At 38.6% G+C, this 14,521-nt stretch overlaps 2 protein-coding genes across 3 annotated transcripts in view; one reads left to right on the top strand and one right to left on the bottom strand.

The window, feature by feature from the left end:
- Positions 1-550: 550 nt before the first annotated feature.
- On the bottom strand, positions 551-2,706 carry LOC122880288 (uncharacterized protein C3orf85-like). The gene is made up of 5 exons (XM_044205263.1): positions 2,536-2,706; positions 2,271-2,306; positions 1,755-1,879; positions 1,539-1,624; positions 551-1,187 (listed from the first exon to the last, which is right to left on the bottom strand). The coding sequence occupies exons 2-5, from the start codon at positions 2,302-2,304 to the stop codon at positions 1,109-1,111; spliced, it is 324 nt and encodes a 107-aa protein (XP_044061198.1). The 5' UTR covers positions 2,305-2,306; positions 2,536-2,706; the 3' UTR covers positions 551-1,108.
- Positions 2,707-7,899: 5,193 nt separating this feature from the next.
- Positions 7,900-14,521, top strand: part of LOC122880286 (neuronal acetylcholine receptor subunit alpha-7-like) — a 35,039-nt gene continuing 28,417 nt past the window's right edge. Inside the window, exons 1-2 of one of the 2 annotated variants that reach the window (XM_044205260.1) lie at positions 7,900-7,985; positions 8,454-8,624. In XM_044205260.1, the coding sequence (XP_044061195.1) occupies positions 8,555-8,624 (70 nt within the window). In that variant the 5' untranslated portion in view covers positions 7,900-7,985; positions 8,454-8,554. Of the gene's footprint in view, positions 7,986-8,234; positions 8,335-8,453; positions 8,625-14,521 lie in introns of those variants that run through there. The other variant, XM_044205261.1, reaches the window with a different exon arrangement.

The following is a 14,521-nucleotide window of genomic DNA, read 5'->3' as shown; positions in this document are numbered from 1 at the left end:
AAAACGTCACCCTTTAAAGAAACAACACACAATACAAAACACAAACATAACTCTTTGTTTTTTCCAAAAGAACTTTGTGAAATAAATTCTTCTTTCCTCGTCTAAATCAAATCCCATTTCCAAAAGCAGAACATACAAGATTTGTTAAAGGGAGAGTTCACCCCCAAAACATATTTTTCCTCTTACCGGTGGTGCTATTTAACCATCTATATTGGTGTGAGCTTTTGGTGTGAGTTGCCGAGTTTTGAAGATATCAGCAGTAGAAATGTTTGCCTTCTCTTGAATATAATGGAACTAGATAGCACTTTGCTTGTGGTGCTCAAAGTGCCAAAAAAAAAACCCAACAAAAAAATCTAGATGGATAACTAGCACTATAGGTAAGAGGAAAGATATGTATTTTTGATTTTGGGGTGAACTGTCCCTTTAAGGATGGATATGGAATACAAGAAGAGACTCAGAGATTAATATCTCTGTTTTTTATTTGAATCCTTATTCCAGTGTTCAACATATTTTTTTTAATTGCATGCAATAATTTTATTACAAGACAATGCACCTATAAAAAGCACCTTTTATTGAATAAATGTTTGATTGAAGGCATCATTGTTCTAAAATAATCCATACATATCCATTTCATATGAATATATAAAAACATATATTAAAATGCAAATTTTACACAACTGCAGCATTTAACTATACCAAAACAATATTATTTTTTTTCCATTTTGAATTACACTGGCAAAAATGTTTACATTTCATTTTACACTAAGGCCTCACTGTCAGTACAAGGTTGTGCACATCATTTTCCATACAAAAACTGTTTATGAATTGTTTCTTTTTTACTATACAAAAATACTAACAAGTATATTATCTTATGCACCATTTTTCTGATGTCAGCTTAACACAGATACAGTATATAGTATTTAAAGGCAAAACTAATACATTCCTTCATAAAAGTAGTTCATAGTTGAGTCTCAGAATATGTTAAAATGTATTCCTGGTCGACCAGTAAAGCACATTAGGGTGAATGTTTGAGCATTAACCACTTAGGAAGCACTGTATTGTTTTTGTCGACAGTGTGATTTTTCCTCACTTTCCCTCTTTCTGTTTTTTATCTGTGTCCACCCGTCTGGCTGTCCAGGTGAGCTCGTGCATTGCGCAACATCTCCATATACAGCCTGTTGTTTTCCCTGCAACATAACCAGATAGAAGAATAATACTGAAAAATAATTAAAATTTTAAGGAGACGTGATTAATTATATAATTTCAATAGCATATTAAAAGCAAGTTATAGCAGTCAGGGAAAGCGGCACTGCTCAATTTGGGCACATTAGCAGCTTCAAATGGCAACAAGAGGTAACTGTTTAAAAAAGAATTAAATTGACTTAGCCGATCTGTTTAATTAAAACAATTCAGAGTTATTAAGTAATGAACGTGATGGATATACTTGCACAATAAAACATGAAGTCGTGGTACTGTAAGGCACGTTGGGTAGAAAATGCCTGACTGGCACATGCTTTGCTGCTGATTATCTTACTCACGTAGCCACAGAGCGGTCAAACATCAGGTTACTCATGTCCATGTAGTACTGAGCATCTGTTCGTATTGCTGTCCAGTACTCGTTTGCCTGAGGAAGAAAGACTCTTTGTCATAAAAATTCCTCCTTAATGGCTGAAAAAGTCTTTTTCATTCACTGGCTATAAATCATGCTCAAACTGGCGTATTCTCTGTATTCACAGCACACAGTGCAGTGTTACCTGTTCCTGAATGGTGTAACCCCACTGGTTCTGAGAGTGGTGTGGATCCCAGTATCCTGACTGTCTCTTCAGCCTGATGAATCGCTTTGCCTCCTCTTCCTTCACGAACGGGGCGGCAAAAACCCCTGAACACAATTTAAAAAACAAAAAACTGTATTTTAAAAAGAGATGAAAAACACACTACAAGTTCAAGTAATCAAGTAATTCTTTAACATTTAAAATAACAATACAGAACTTAAAATGTCTGAAATCATGTGTAGAAATCAGATCAAAGTTAAGACAGTTTGTTGGACTGAAGAAAAAGTGTTTTTAGAAAACGTTTTGCACATCTTGAATGGTTCATAATGTTTGTAGATAATGTAAATGCAGGGTACATCCAAAAGTAACCAGATTACATTGATCAGTCTGAATATTCAAGTGGATTATCATGGCCCTAAAGCAAAAACACAAACACATATTAATCAAACACAATTAGATTGAAAAACATGCATTCATTCATGAAATTGTCTGACTTACCACTCAAAAGAGCAAACAGGATCACAAACCTCATGTCTATGAAAAGTTAAGCAAATAATGTAAGTTTTAAGTTCTAATAAGAAAAGTTATGAATAATAAACAGACAACACACAGAAATACACACACATATGCATGAAATTCATTTAAAAATAGTTAGCAACTGCTTCCTTTTGCCACTTGTATAAATCTTAATAATAATACTACGCTAAATAATAATAACACGCTCAATAACTAAGCGACAGAGAAGCAGAAATGTGAGATTCACCTGCAGTGTGAGCAGCAAGCTGTTGATCCGCTGAATGTCTGAATGTCTTCAGAGCTCAGAATCTCTCGCCTGAATGTGAAGGTGAACAAGAGTTTCTTTCACAGACTTTTTAACCAGGAAGCAGAGAGGAATGAATGGAGTCAAGCATTGGGCCGGCCACTCACCACTTATCTGGGTGCCAGCGCTCTGACACACAACAAGTCCAGCTCTCAGAGTCAACATAAAGACGAACCTGTCTGGACTAATAGTCTGTCGGTATACACTGCAGAACTCTTTATTAGAGCCAACGCAATTCTCACTTTATTCCAGTCATCATTTTTTGACGTTTAAGTCATAACAGCAATATGGTGTGTCATTAAAAACTTATATCAGTAAATAAATGTTTGAAGTAAATTAGCTTTTGTGCATAAAATGTACATAAAGGCATATTTAGCTTTTTGCAATCATGTTTTTTGATGTTCCTGTAAAACATTGTTTTGTTTGGTGTATATATTTTTAAAATGTGCTCTTTGAATGAAAATGCAATATCTAGTGTTTTCAGAAAAGCTTTCCCAATAGACAGATATCATTATGTTGTTGTTTGCTCTAACTCACTGACACAATGTTGCTAATTTCCTCTTGTTTACTGTTCAGACACAGAAACATGTTGCATTTAAATAAACATATACTCTTGATCTTATATGTTTATGTGTGTTATTAATATACAATCAGTTTGTGTACATCCGCATTTGGTCCACTGGGTGGGGTCCTAACCACAGTTTTATAGACAGTTCACTGTTTCTACACCAGGCATTTACCTAATGTGTGACATACATTAACATTAACATAAAATCCGGAATAAAAGTGACAAAAACTAAAGATATTAATTAAAACTGTCTACCTGATGCAATTAACCAAATGGGTTAAATGTTAACAAAATATGCACAATGTAGCATTACATAAGAGAAGGGAATTTAATGCCTGATTTTTTGAGTCAAGAAAGGCTTGCTAAGACCTCAGAAATTTCAAAGCAGGTCCCAAGAGTATTAATTTGGGTTTCTACTTTTCAAGGTGCTGCATTAAAGCTCACATCCTTTTAAGTATGAGCAGGAGGCTTCCTGTGAATTTCTTTGTGTGATGTAATATTTACACTCTTGCTCACTGATGCAGCTACACAAAAATGACCAACTAAAAGCTGAAGTGAGGATAAGAGTTGTTGCACAGAGACAATAACTAAAAGTCCAACAGAACAAAATTCATTAATAATTGAAACTCATTCTATTTATGAACCTGATCATCTATAAGTGTGTGTATATAAATGTGCGACAGTATTTCTCTGCATGTAACTGTATGAGCCCTCTTTCTTTGATCACACGTTGTTGTCCACCCACACAATGCACAACTGTTTTGTTGGGTTTTCCAGACTGTGTCGCTCTCTGTGTCTCTCCCTCACCCTTGTGTGCACTTCTGACCTTTTCACAGTAAACTCCTGAGTGTGTGTGAGAGGTCTGACCTTTCTTTGACATCCCATAATAAACTGAGTCGCCACCTGTGCTGTGTAACAGAGACAAATGGCTGGCTGGCATCAGGACAACAGAGGAGGAGCTGTTTCAGGAGGACCAAGATGCACTTCATCATGTGGGCAGATACACCCATACTTAAAAACATTATATTAGAGTGCAGAAAAAGACTCACACTAATAGATGCTTTTATAATTTTTGCAAACATAATTGGCTAAAAACATGTGCACATATTTCTGAAAAGATCTCAAATGACAAGAAGGAATGCTCAGTCTTACACTCACACACAAACACAGGAATGCACACATACACACACACACTTTGGGTAGCTCTGGGACCCTTGTGCTCTCTGTCACAGCAAAAGCTTTGCATCTTCCACACATCAAAGGTAGCGACTCAGACAAAACTAAAACTCATCTGACCCCATTCTATCACACACACACACATACACACACATGCACCCTGCTGGGGCAGGTGATTATTTCAGATATTTAATTTAGAAACAGAGAAACGGGGGTGAGGAAGATTTTAAACAAAATACAGGATTGAAAATTTCATACAGACTTGTGTCATTTTTGAAGGAGTGTCAATTGAGATGAGAAGACATTTGCCATTGTCATTGCTGACTTTGTCTGTTTTAGCTTGTTTGTGTGGTGGTGTTCACATACATCCACATACAAGCAAAATAATGTAGCACTGTCTCTGTTGTTAGCAATTACGTGCTCGCTAGGTTTATTTTAAGTAGTAGAAGACAAGAGAGACGTGGAGAAAAAAAAAGACAGCGAGAAGGAAAGAAGCAATGGTAACTCCACAACATATAAGTCCATTAGCAGAACACTCATTTATAAAAGATAGAGAATTAACAGCTACCTCTGGTGTTCGCACTCTTTTCTGCGCTCAGTCTTCCCTCTCTGCTATTGTTCACCTCCTGTCAGTGGATTGGTGCATTTAAATATGGCAAATTACGATGCAGATTCCCTCTCTGTCCTAATTTGGAGAAGGGTGGACGGATTGTAGACTCCGGCTCAGTATTGAAAGGTTCAAAATCTGCAAAGCTCAACAGCAGAGTGGATTCAGATGCATAGGGACAGGACTTTGAAACAAGAACTTTTTCTCTTATCTTTAAAGTTTAAACAAGTATAGTTTGGCTGCCACCTGAGTGCCAAAGCTCTGTGGTGCTTTTGCGAAGCATCAATTTTGCACTTTTTTGTGGGGGGTTTTGTTGTGTGTTTGTGCCTTCTTTTCTCTGGTGTGTGACAGCGTGTTAGTGTTTGCAACCCCTCATCCCAAGGGGCAAAATAATATTGAGAGCACAGGAGGAGGCAACACATGTGGAGAAAATATTTATTTATGGTGAAACAGATTCACAGACTCACTGCGGAAACACACACACAAAAAGTTTGCATATTGTATGCATATCCAGATGTACATCCTATAGGAGTTATAATGTAATGCAACAAACTTATAAATGTGATCCATCTTCAGACACTCAGCAGCTCTTTACGTTTCATGCTGTCAGACTTTTGTGGTTCAAAGCCTTTTTTTCAGTTTTGAAATTGATTTGACATTGTCTTGTCTTGTTATTCATATCATTTTGTCATACATGGCAAAACAAATCTGACGCTTCTAACCGTGAGCTGCAAGATCAAAGTTTATAACAAGCCTGACTTTGTTGTTAACAAACAATAAGCTGACTTTTGTCATGTACTGATGTTTGATTTCTACGTCAGTTTAAAACTTCTGGAAGCAGTATTTTTTACATGTCCTGTGGTAGGTATGATATTTTAAGTTCTAAAGTGGAATTTTTTTATTTTATTTCTTCATGTTATTTTTCTTGTTTGATAACATTGATACCTTTTAACATCCACGTATTGCTGCTGGTGACACGGAACAGTTCTGCTGGCGATTTCAGCACTAAGGACAGCTCTTCATGAAATGTCAGTAAAGTTATTGGTAGACTTTTAACTTTTAGCTTTTAGTTCACACTTGGCTCAGTGTGGTTTCCTTGGTACAATGAGGATTAGTTTAATGTCACTGCCTCATCACTGACTAGAAGTTTGCCCAGCAAGAGCAAGTACAAGGATGAAGGTTGTGATCAGACTGTGCCCACTGTGGCTGTCGGCCCAGCTACAGCACAGACAGATATGGGATTCTGTACCAAATCACATCTAACAGCATAAATCTCCTCTGATGGAGCTCCAGACTTAGAGACGTAGACAGGGTATGAAAAATAGCAAGAACTGGTCTAATACCACTGGCACAGGACTGCTTCTTAGATGATACGCCTCTGTTTCATTGAGAGGAAGAGAGAGAGAGAAAGGGAGCCAGGCGGTGAGAACATTTGCAGAAATATGCAGTGTTCCTCCTCATCCCCTGTCGGAGCCTATTTCCGACTGGAATTATTTATGGACTGGAATAAATAGGTCATTTGATTATGAGCCAGGCTGGCACAAAAAGGTGACAAACACAACAAAAATGCAGTTGATGAACCTCTTTGTAACACCCAGAAGTGGGAAATTGCAATGACACACATCGTATACAATAATGATAGTCTACAGCTGTGGGAGAAGGAGGGTTGAGTAGTGATCTGCTCCCACTTTAAGAGCCAGAGTTTCAGCACTGAGAAACAGTGAGATGAGTCGTGCCTTCTATTTTCACCAGCTAGTCACTAACTTTGTTGGTCTGCTGTTTGGTCCTGGGGAGGTCGGGTACAGTGGGTTTTTAGAGCTTTTGAGCTAAAAACAGCTGCCTATTGCAGCTGGAAACAATGTTGATGAGAGCAGTGAGACTGAACCAAAATAGTTCTGGCTGTAAAACCAAATGAGCTGAAAGACAATAAAAAGCTCCCTAGAGTTGAGGGGACTGCAGTTCTCTGTGGGTTTATCACACGCACCTCCTTTCACATCACAGTAATTTGAGCCATTGTTATTATAAAAATATTGATTGATTTTAAAACACTAAGTATAAAGTGTAAATCAACTTTGAATCACATAAAGCAGAAAACTTCTGCACTGCACTGCTTTATTTCATTTGTTGTTCAGGTGTGGCTTGTCTGGCCACACCCTCATTTGGGATCTCACGTTAGCTGTTTTTTACGGTGCCCCCTAAAGGTCACGGCAAGACATTTTTTGAGGACTACTTCTGCATTCCCTTGCAATATGTTTTGCGTTACCTCGCAATAAGTTTTGCTTTACCTCGCAATATTTTTCTTCTTACATTCCTTCAGAGCCATATGTCTTTTTCTGCTCAGCTGCTCCCAGCGCAACAACCCAGTATATCAGCTCATTGAACTTTACTTTGAATTGGGCATTAAGTATGCTGATATGCATGCATGGTTATGTAATTAGTGAAAGTAAAATTATACGAATTCTTAGATCAAGACTCTCTTCAGAAGAAAGCAGTACGGTAACATTAATCTGCAGGATGCTGTCGGTTTTATTCGTGAACAGTTACTGTACTCTGTACTGGACCCCAGAGGGGTTTCACTGAGGAAAAGGAGACGTCTCCAGAGGTGGAATTACAGATGTGCAGTTGAATCTACCTCATAAAGCTAATGTGCTGTATTTAGGTCAAAAAAAAAAAAAAGCAACAAATGAGAAGGTGACTGAAATGCTGCAAACGGAGTCTGTGGTTCTGTCACAGAAAGAGCAGACACCATTGCACCACTTGCAGAGATACATCAGGAATGCAGACCAACACAAATCCTAAAAAAAAAATCTTGCTGTGACCTTTAGGGACCTCCTTAGTTTTTCATCACTTGTTCAAATCAAAACGCTTTGTTTTGACATCACTGACTGGGGGTTCCTCTGCATCCAAATGTGAGTAGGTCAGCACTCTCTCTCTCACACACACACACACACACACTGCACATACAGTTACAAAGACGCACTCTGTCTACGTCACCCGGCCCCGAGCTGCAAGCTCCTGTAATTGAGCACAGCCTGGACACAGGTGAGTGCACGAGACACAAAACAACTGTCTTTATAAAGTGAGTAGAGTTTAATTAGACACTAACGTCACTTGTTACAACGTAATAATAATATACATTAATAATTTCAGGATTTAAACATCATACCAAAAGTAAGCTAGGCTATATAGCGTGCAACAGGAAATTAAAAACAAGCCTGATAAGGTATTAATAAATTTCCAACTAAGTATTCTGCAACAACACTGTAGCATACAACCGACATGACCGTCTCTATCAACTTTATTGTAGTTATTGTCATCGCTCAGGTTACCTGAAGTTATACGCAGCCATATTTCCAGCTCGCACGCGCGTCAACATGCAGCGCTGCTCCGCGTGAGTGAACGTGTTTCTGAAGCAGCGTCAACGCGCCAATCTGAACTCCACACTCATTCTGGTCTGTCAGTCTTTTTTATCTCACACACTCTGTCTGCCTCCTGTTCGTCTATTTCCAGCCTTATGTTCACACCGCCGCCAAGCCGGAGCAGATTCCCTGTCTAGCCGACACAAAGAGCCCGCTGCCGGGGGCCGGCGGAGTCCACTGAGCGGTGCCAGGATGCGGTGCCACAAGTTTTGGGGACCATGTTCGGTTGGATTTTATATTTGTGCGGCCATACTTTTCAAAGGTAGGTTTGGGGAAAAGTCGTTCTTGAGGTCCGCGCCTAATTAAGTTTTTTATTTTAAGGCACTTCCTTTAGTGAGTTTGGATACATGAATACTATGAGAAATTGAGATGAGACAATTTTGACTGCATAATCATTAGGATTCGTGCAGGGTGTGTTTAGGATAATCTAGAGGTGAGTTTATATTGGTTTATTATTGGTTATTTCTAAAGGGACTAATGAGCCTTGGCCTTGAGGAGGTATTTTCTATAAATTGGCACATATGCTATTTTGCTTTAGAATCTATTAACGTTAAAGGCAACATTTAAACCTGAATTTGATTGGAGGCCATGTATGCTCATTTGTTTTGCTCACATCATGGTAAACAACAGAGATGGAACTTTTTAATATTTAATTCTAAGTTATGAAGCCCACAGGAGAGCTGTCAAAGCACTGAATCACTGTCATTTGTTTTATGGAGTCACCAAATGTTCTACTGAATATCATGGCTTCTGAATCTTTGAATGACAAATGTGAAGAAAAAAGTCTGCCTCTGTCTGCACCCTGGATGTACTTCTTAACAGTTTGGGCCTCTTACAAAGGTACACTTATCGTTAGACGATTTATTACACTAGGAGTTATTTTTAAACACTGTGCACATGTCGTGCATTTGTGTGTGTATGATCAGTGTGTGCATTAATATTTGCTCTTTCGTGTGCAATGAGATGTTCATGCATGACTCTAATTCCCTCCTAAGCCCCATCCCATCATCATCATCTGTAACATCTGGGTTGTTTGCTTACCAGTTTGTGGCACTGCAGCTTTGTTGAAGATAAACTTAAAAATTTGCCAACAAGGTGTAAAAGTTTCAGTCTTTTTAAGATAACTTCCTTTTAAGGAATTTGCTGCAGTAACAATGGAAATGGAAACAATAGCGCCAAATAGATAAATAGATTTATTTGATTTCACCTTTATGTTCACATTCAAATGGCTACCAAAACTCTAACACCTGCTACAGTGGATGTTTATGGATCTCTTCATAAGTTAGTGTCATGGTGAGTCACGTTGGACTGTTGAAAGGAGAATAGGCTTGCTGATTAGTCTCTGGGCACTGGGGTTAAAGAACCAGCCAGACGCTTGTAAGCCTAGTATGTTCACATTCGCTGTACCATTGATAAGCAGCTTTAGGCTGTCAAGGGAAGCACAAGACAATAGCCAAAAAAAGCGAGATAGGACAATTTAGTTTCCTTGAAATAGAAATATGATTTTGGGCTCCACTCTTGCTCTGCTCTCTAGACAGATAATGGAGTGACTTACATACTCAGTAAAAGTACATTAAAATCTGTAATTGCAGATAAATTGTGACTGAGCATGTTTACTCCTCAGGCAATGGACATTTTTGTTTTGGTTATAACTAAATATAAAAGACTCAACAGCCCCATATTCAGATGCACCAAAAATACATATAGGCATACCCTTTATTTTCCTGACCCTCACTCAGAAGATCAGAGATTGGTCAGAGTGAAGTTGCCTGGCACAGATGCTGTAATAATATCTGCTTGATTTCAGTGCAATGCCTCATCTCTCTTGATGTCTTCCTCTGTCTCTTTCTCTCTTGCAGACTCTTCCACTGTCTGCTTGCCTCTTATTTTTTCCATGCTCAGCAATACTTTGCCAAACTCTACGCTCTTTTAATCATGAAGTTTATGTAAAATGGAATTTTTATGTCCGTGTTCAGCATTTCAGTCATGTGTTAAGGTGGTGTAAGTGCTGCTGTTCATTCACTGACAATGCTAAAATGATCGACAGGTTGTGCTGCCTTCAAGTCACCTCAAAAGTTTAAAACTGTGGAACTATATGGATGACCTGAACTAACATATATAAGAGTTCCTGATAACCTGTGGAGCTTTCTCTAGTTTTAGTTCTAGAAAGATATGCAACAAGGCATGGTAGATTGTGTTCAACATGGTGTAGAAGTATGGATGTGGTAGCAAAGCACTCAGTGTTGCAGCACGGCGAAATTCTTTGCTCCTAGATTAGGATTAAACATCCAGTGGTTTTAGGGCTCTAAACCCTCGACCATAGATTATAAATCTCTCCTATATGAATCCATCCATCCAAAACCCTGTTAACACACAACACCATACCCTCTGATCTCTGCTTGCCACTGTAGATTGTGACATGATGCTGGAAATGATGTGTTAATGGATGGGTCCATAGTTTGACAGTTGAAGTGTACATTCACATAGAAACCCGTTTACTTACAGAGGAACGCACAGAGAGACAGAGTCGCACAAATAAGTGAAAAACATTACTTGTCAGCTACAGACAGTGTAGAGGGTTGAAATTACTTAAATTATTATTATTAAATTGATCTTTTCAGGATTACTTCGATCCCCCTTTACTGTCCCTCATCTGTCTCTGCTCATTTTCTCCCTGACACCCCCTTTCCCCCCTCACTATTACTGATTTCATACATTACTTCTTGTCAATGACATGCTGCCCTTTTCTTGCCTTTTTGTCTATTTTAGTGGTTGCAGAATTTGTCAGCGCGTTCGTTTATTTGCAAAAGAAAATCTGGAGAGAAGCTATTCCTTACTTTGGCATTTATTAAAGAATTGGAGGATCAAAAGCATCTTGTACAAGGATCTTTTCTATTCAGAAAACCACAGTCAGCAAGCTGTTAATCTGTAGCCATCATCCTAAAAAAGAATGCTATTCTTAACATTACACAGAGTTTTAAATGAAAAGGTACAACTATCTGAAAGGTTTCTACAGAGGTGGGGAGGAGCTGTGGTTTAGACTTAGCTCTCCCTTCGGTGGTGCACAGGCTGGTAACAGCCTCTTGGCACACGATTCCACCCTTCGTGTGGAGACAGCACCCTAGTGGAGGAATCCTACACTTCCTCTGTTTGTAAGTTGCTAAAGTCTCTGCTTCGTTCCCCAAAACAGATACTTTTCCTCTCATGGTCATTACAATACATACTGTCCTCAGTACATGATGTTCTTTCTGATATCCCTGTTTCTTTGTATAAATGTAAACCTGTTTGCAACAGCTAATCAACTTTTTCCTGCAGTCAGCAGCCTGCAGGACAACACTTTAAATTGTTAAACCTCATGCCCTGTGTGTATATGTGTAAAAAAGTTTCAACATGGTATTAATATAATAGGCAAGCAACCTTCATTAAAATTTTTAATTCTCACAGTTTCGGAGGCCCTGATTTAAGCCCTTTTTACAACATTTAAATTGCCAACTAGAATTGGATTGTCTGAAATGTTTCTCTTTCTCCTCCCTGCCCTACCTTTACATCTACATTCATTCATCTCATTCATTTTTGTGCCTCCTGTTATCAGCTCTCATCATCTCTCATTTCTCTGACTCCCTCTCCATCGTCCCATCTTTCCCTGTCTCTCTGTCTGTGTTTTTAAACAGGTTAGACAATAAGCCAGCCACCTGGGTTAAGATGTAGGTTCAAAGTTGCTGAACATCTGGATTCTTCACTGCTGACATCCCCTGACTAATTCACCTACCAAATGATTGATAGTGAAATAATGAGGACCATTGCCAATGTAGAAGTGACCTTAATTTAAATCAATGCACACATGATTGGTTGGTTTCAGAGGCAGAACTGTGCCTAAGATACACATGTGAATGCATACACATACAAATTCATAAACAATAACAGTGTAGCCAATACAAGTATCCTCTTAAGTTTCGTGTTTTTTGAAGGACACTTGCTTCTCATTTAGAGTATGAGACAATTCGGTTTTTACACACACATGCATGCACACAGACATAGACACACTTTGTTGCAGCCCATTAGACACTGTAGTGGACTATCAGAGTCCCATTATTTCTTCACCTTGGGGTGCTTTTCTTACAGACAATTAAACGGCAGTTTTCAAGGTCTTGGCCATAATCTAAAGGAGAGATAGATGGCCTCTGTTAAGGTGGACACCCATTTACAGGTTTGAGCAAGGACCTGTCAGAATATACATTTGGCAGGAACTCGTTGGCACACTAATGTGAGGTTGTCCACTGTATTCTAGGGCGACTGCTGCATAACTACCATCTGTATCAAACTTACTTGATTTCTGTAAGACGCATTGCTGATTGTGCCACTCTGGCCAGTGAAATTTCAGCAATGTCAAGTTTTAGCTGCTGCTATTTTTAATTTAGTAAAAAAATCCCAATAGAAAAAGGACCAAATTAAGTTGCATGTCTTCTTGAACAAAATTCACATACATACACAAGTTTTTATGTCAATCACGATTGTAAACGAGCAGCATGTTGTAACGCCCTACCCCAAGTTCATAACTCTTAACTCGGAGTATATTGTTCCAGCTTATATTCAGCAGATATAACAACTTCAGACAAACAAAATTTTTGGTGGGAGTTCATATCATATCGCTCCATCCACATTGCCATTGTATTGTGTAAATGCAGGGTTATTTATTTTTCTCTTTCAGTTTTTCCCATACGCACTTGCACAGACACTAACCCAAGATATTTGCATCAAAATGGCTGTAGATGTGTAGCATTTGTCATTTGTCGACTGTCCAGGTCCTCAGGGAATGGCGGTCTGTCAGCAGTTTCTTTGTGCAGCCCTATCCCCCCTCCAGGTTCATAACTCTGGTCCCTCTGTCCCAGAGCATTTTGGGATCAGAGCACTGTTATGTTCCAGAGTGGATAATAGACTTGGCTCTTTACATCAATTTTTGAGATTTAGCAAGCATGTTTACCACCGTATGAAATAAGATTACTCTAAATAATGAGGGGTTTCAAAATAGTGTGATATGTTTATGTTTTCTGCCTCAAAAGAAAGATCAGCATGTAAATTAATGATGAGCTAAACTGAAGTGAATTAAGTGAATGGCATGTCTTTTTTAAAACCTTTTACATCTGTTCTAATCTTTTGTCACCACAGCGCTGTAGTGTTCGCACGGTTTATCCATCAGGATTCATGTTACCTCATTGGGAGTCGGTCCAGCAAACATGATTGTTAGTGTGAAAAACAGTGGCTGAAGCCAGTTACACTTCAGCTGCAGAAAAACATGGACATGCCAACCTTTGAAGCCTGGAGTAAGCAGCAACCACCATAGCTGTGATAGGCTGAGACACCTGTCAATCAAGCAAACAGACATATCGTAAAGACGCTAATATCTTCATGAAGCAATAAATATGTTTTCCTGGAGACTGTTTCCTTTATAAGGGGCAGTGGAGTGATTGTAACCAGTGTTGGAAATTAACTTTTTTGTCCACCTGTCACTGTGGCTGGTGGATTCCAAAATCTACCAGCCACTCACCGCTTAGCGGTTCTGTGCATGTGCATGACCCACAGTCTCCCTGAAATCTTAAATAGAGATATTATAATATAGTATTTCAACATGCTTCCCATATTCTTACAGTATACATGGAGTCAGTAGTGGTGTAGTATAAAATGATTCTGTAGTGGGAGCATTATTTTATAGGGGATATTGGTCTATCGAAATACCCTACCCCAAAGTATCAAAATATGCTCCACATATTCTTACAGTACACTTACCCCTGTTTAAAACATAAATAAAGACGTCATAATACTGTGAGAGTTATACCTTTATGGGATATACACAACTTGAAATGGAAACACATAAGGTATAAGGTATAAGGTTTTCGACAAGGCAGCATAAATCGTCAGAACCAGCAGTGTGTTACTGCATGTTAAAAATAATAAAACAACATCTACAGTACACAAGCAATAGGCTATTTTATTTGATAAGGTAAATATTTAAACTCTTAAATACTGATATTCTCTCTCTCTCTCTCACACTCACACACACACACACACACAGTAAGTGCTATTTGTTCAAGTACCAGAGCGCACTTGTACATGCACATGTGTCACAGTTGTGGCTTGTTGTGAAGGTTATGTAAGCTGTTC

The sequence above is a fragment of the Siniperca chuatsi genome, linkage group LG8 (assembly GCF_020085105.1).
Source record: "Siniperca chuatsi isolate FFG_IHB_CAS linkage group LG8, ASM2008510v1, whole genome shotgun sequence".
NCBI classification, from domain to species: Eukaryota; Metazoa; Chordata; class Actinopteri; order Centrarchiformes; family Sinipercidae; genus Siniperca; species Siniperca chuatsi.
Note: the sequence above shows the minus strand (reverse complement) of the source record. Positions and strands in the feature narration are given on the sequence as shown.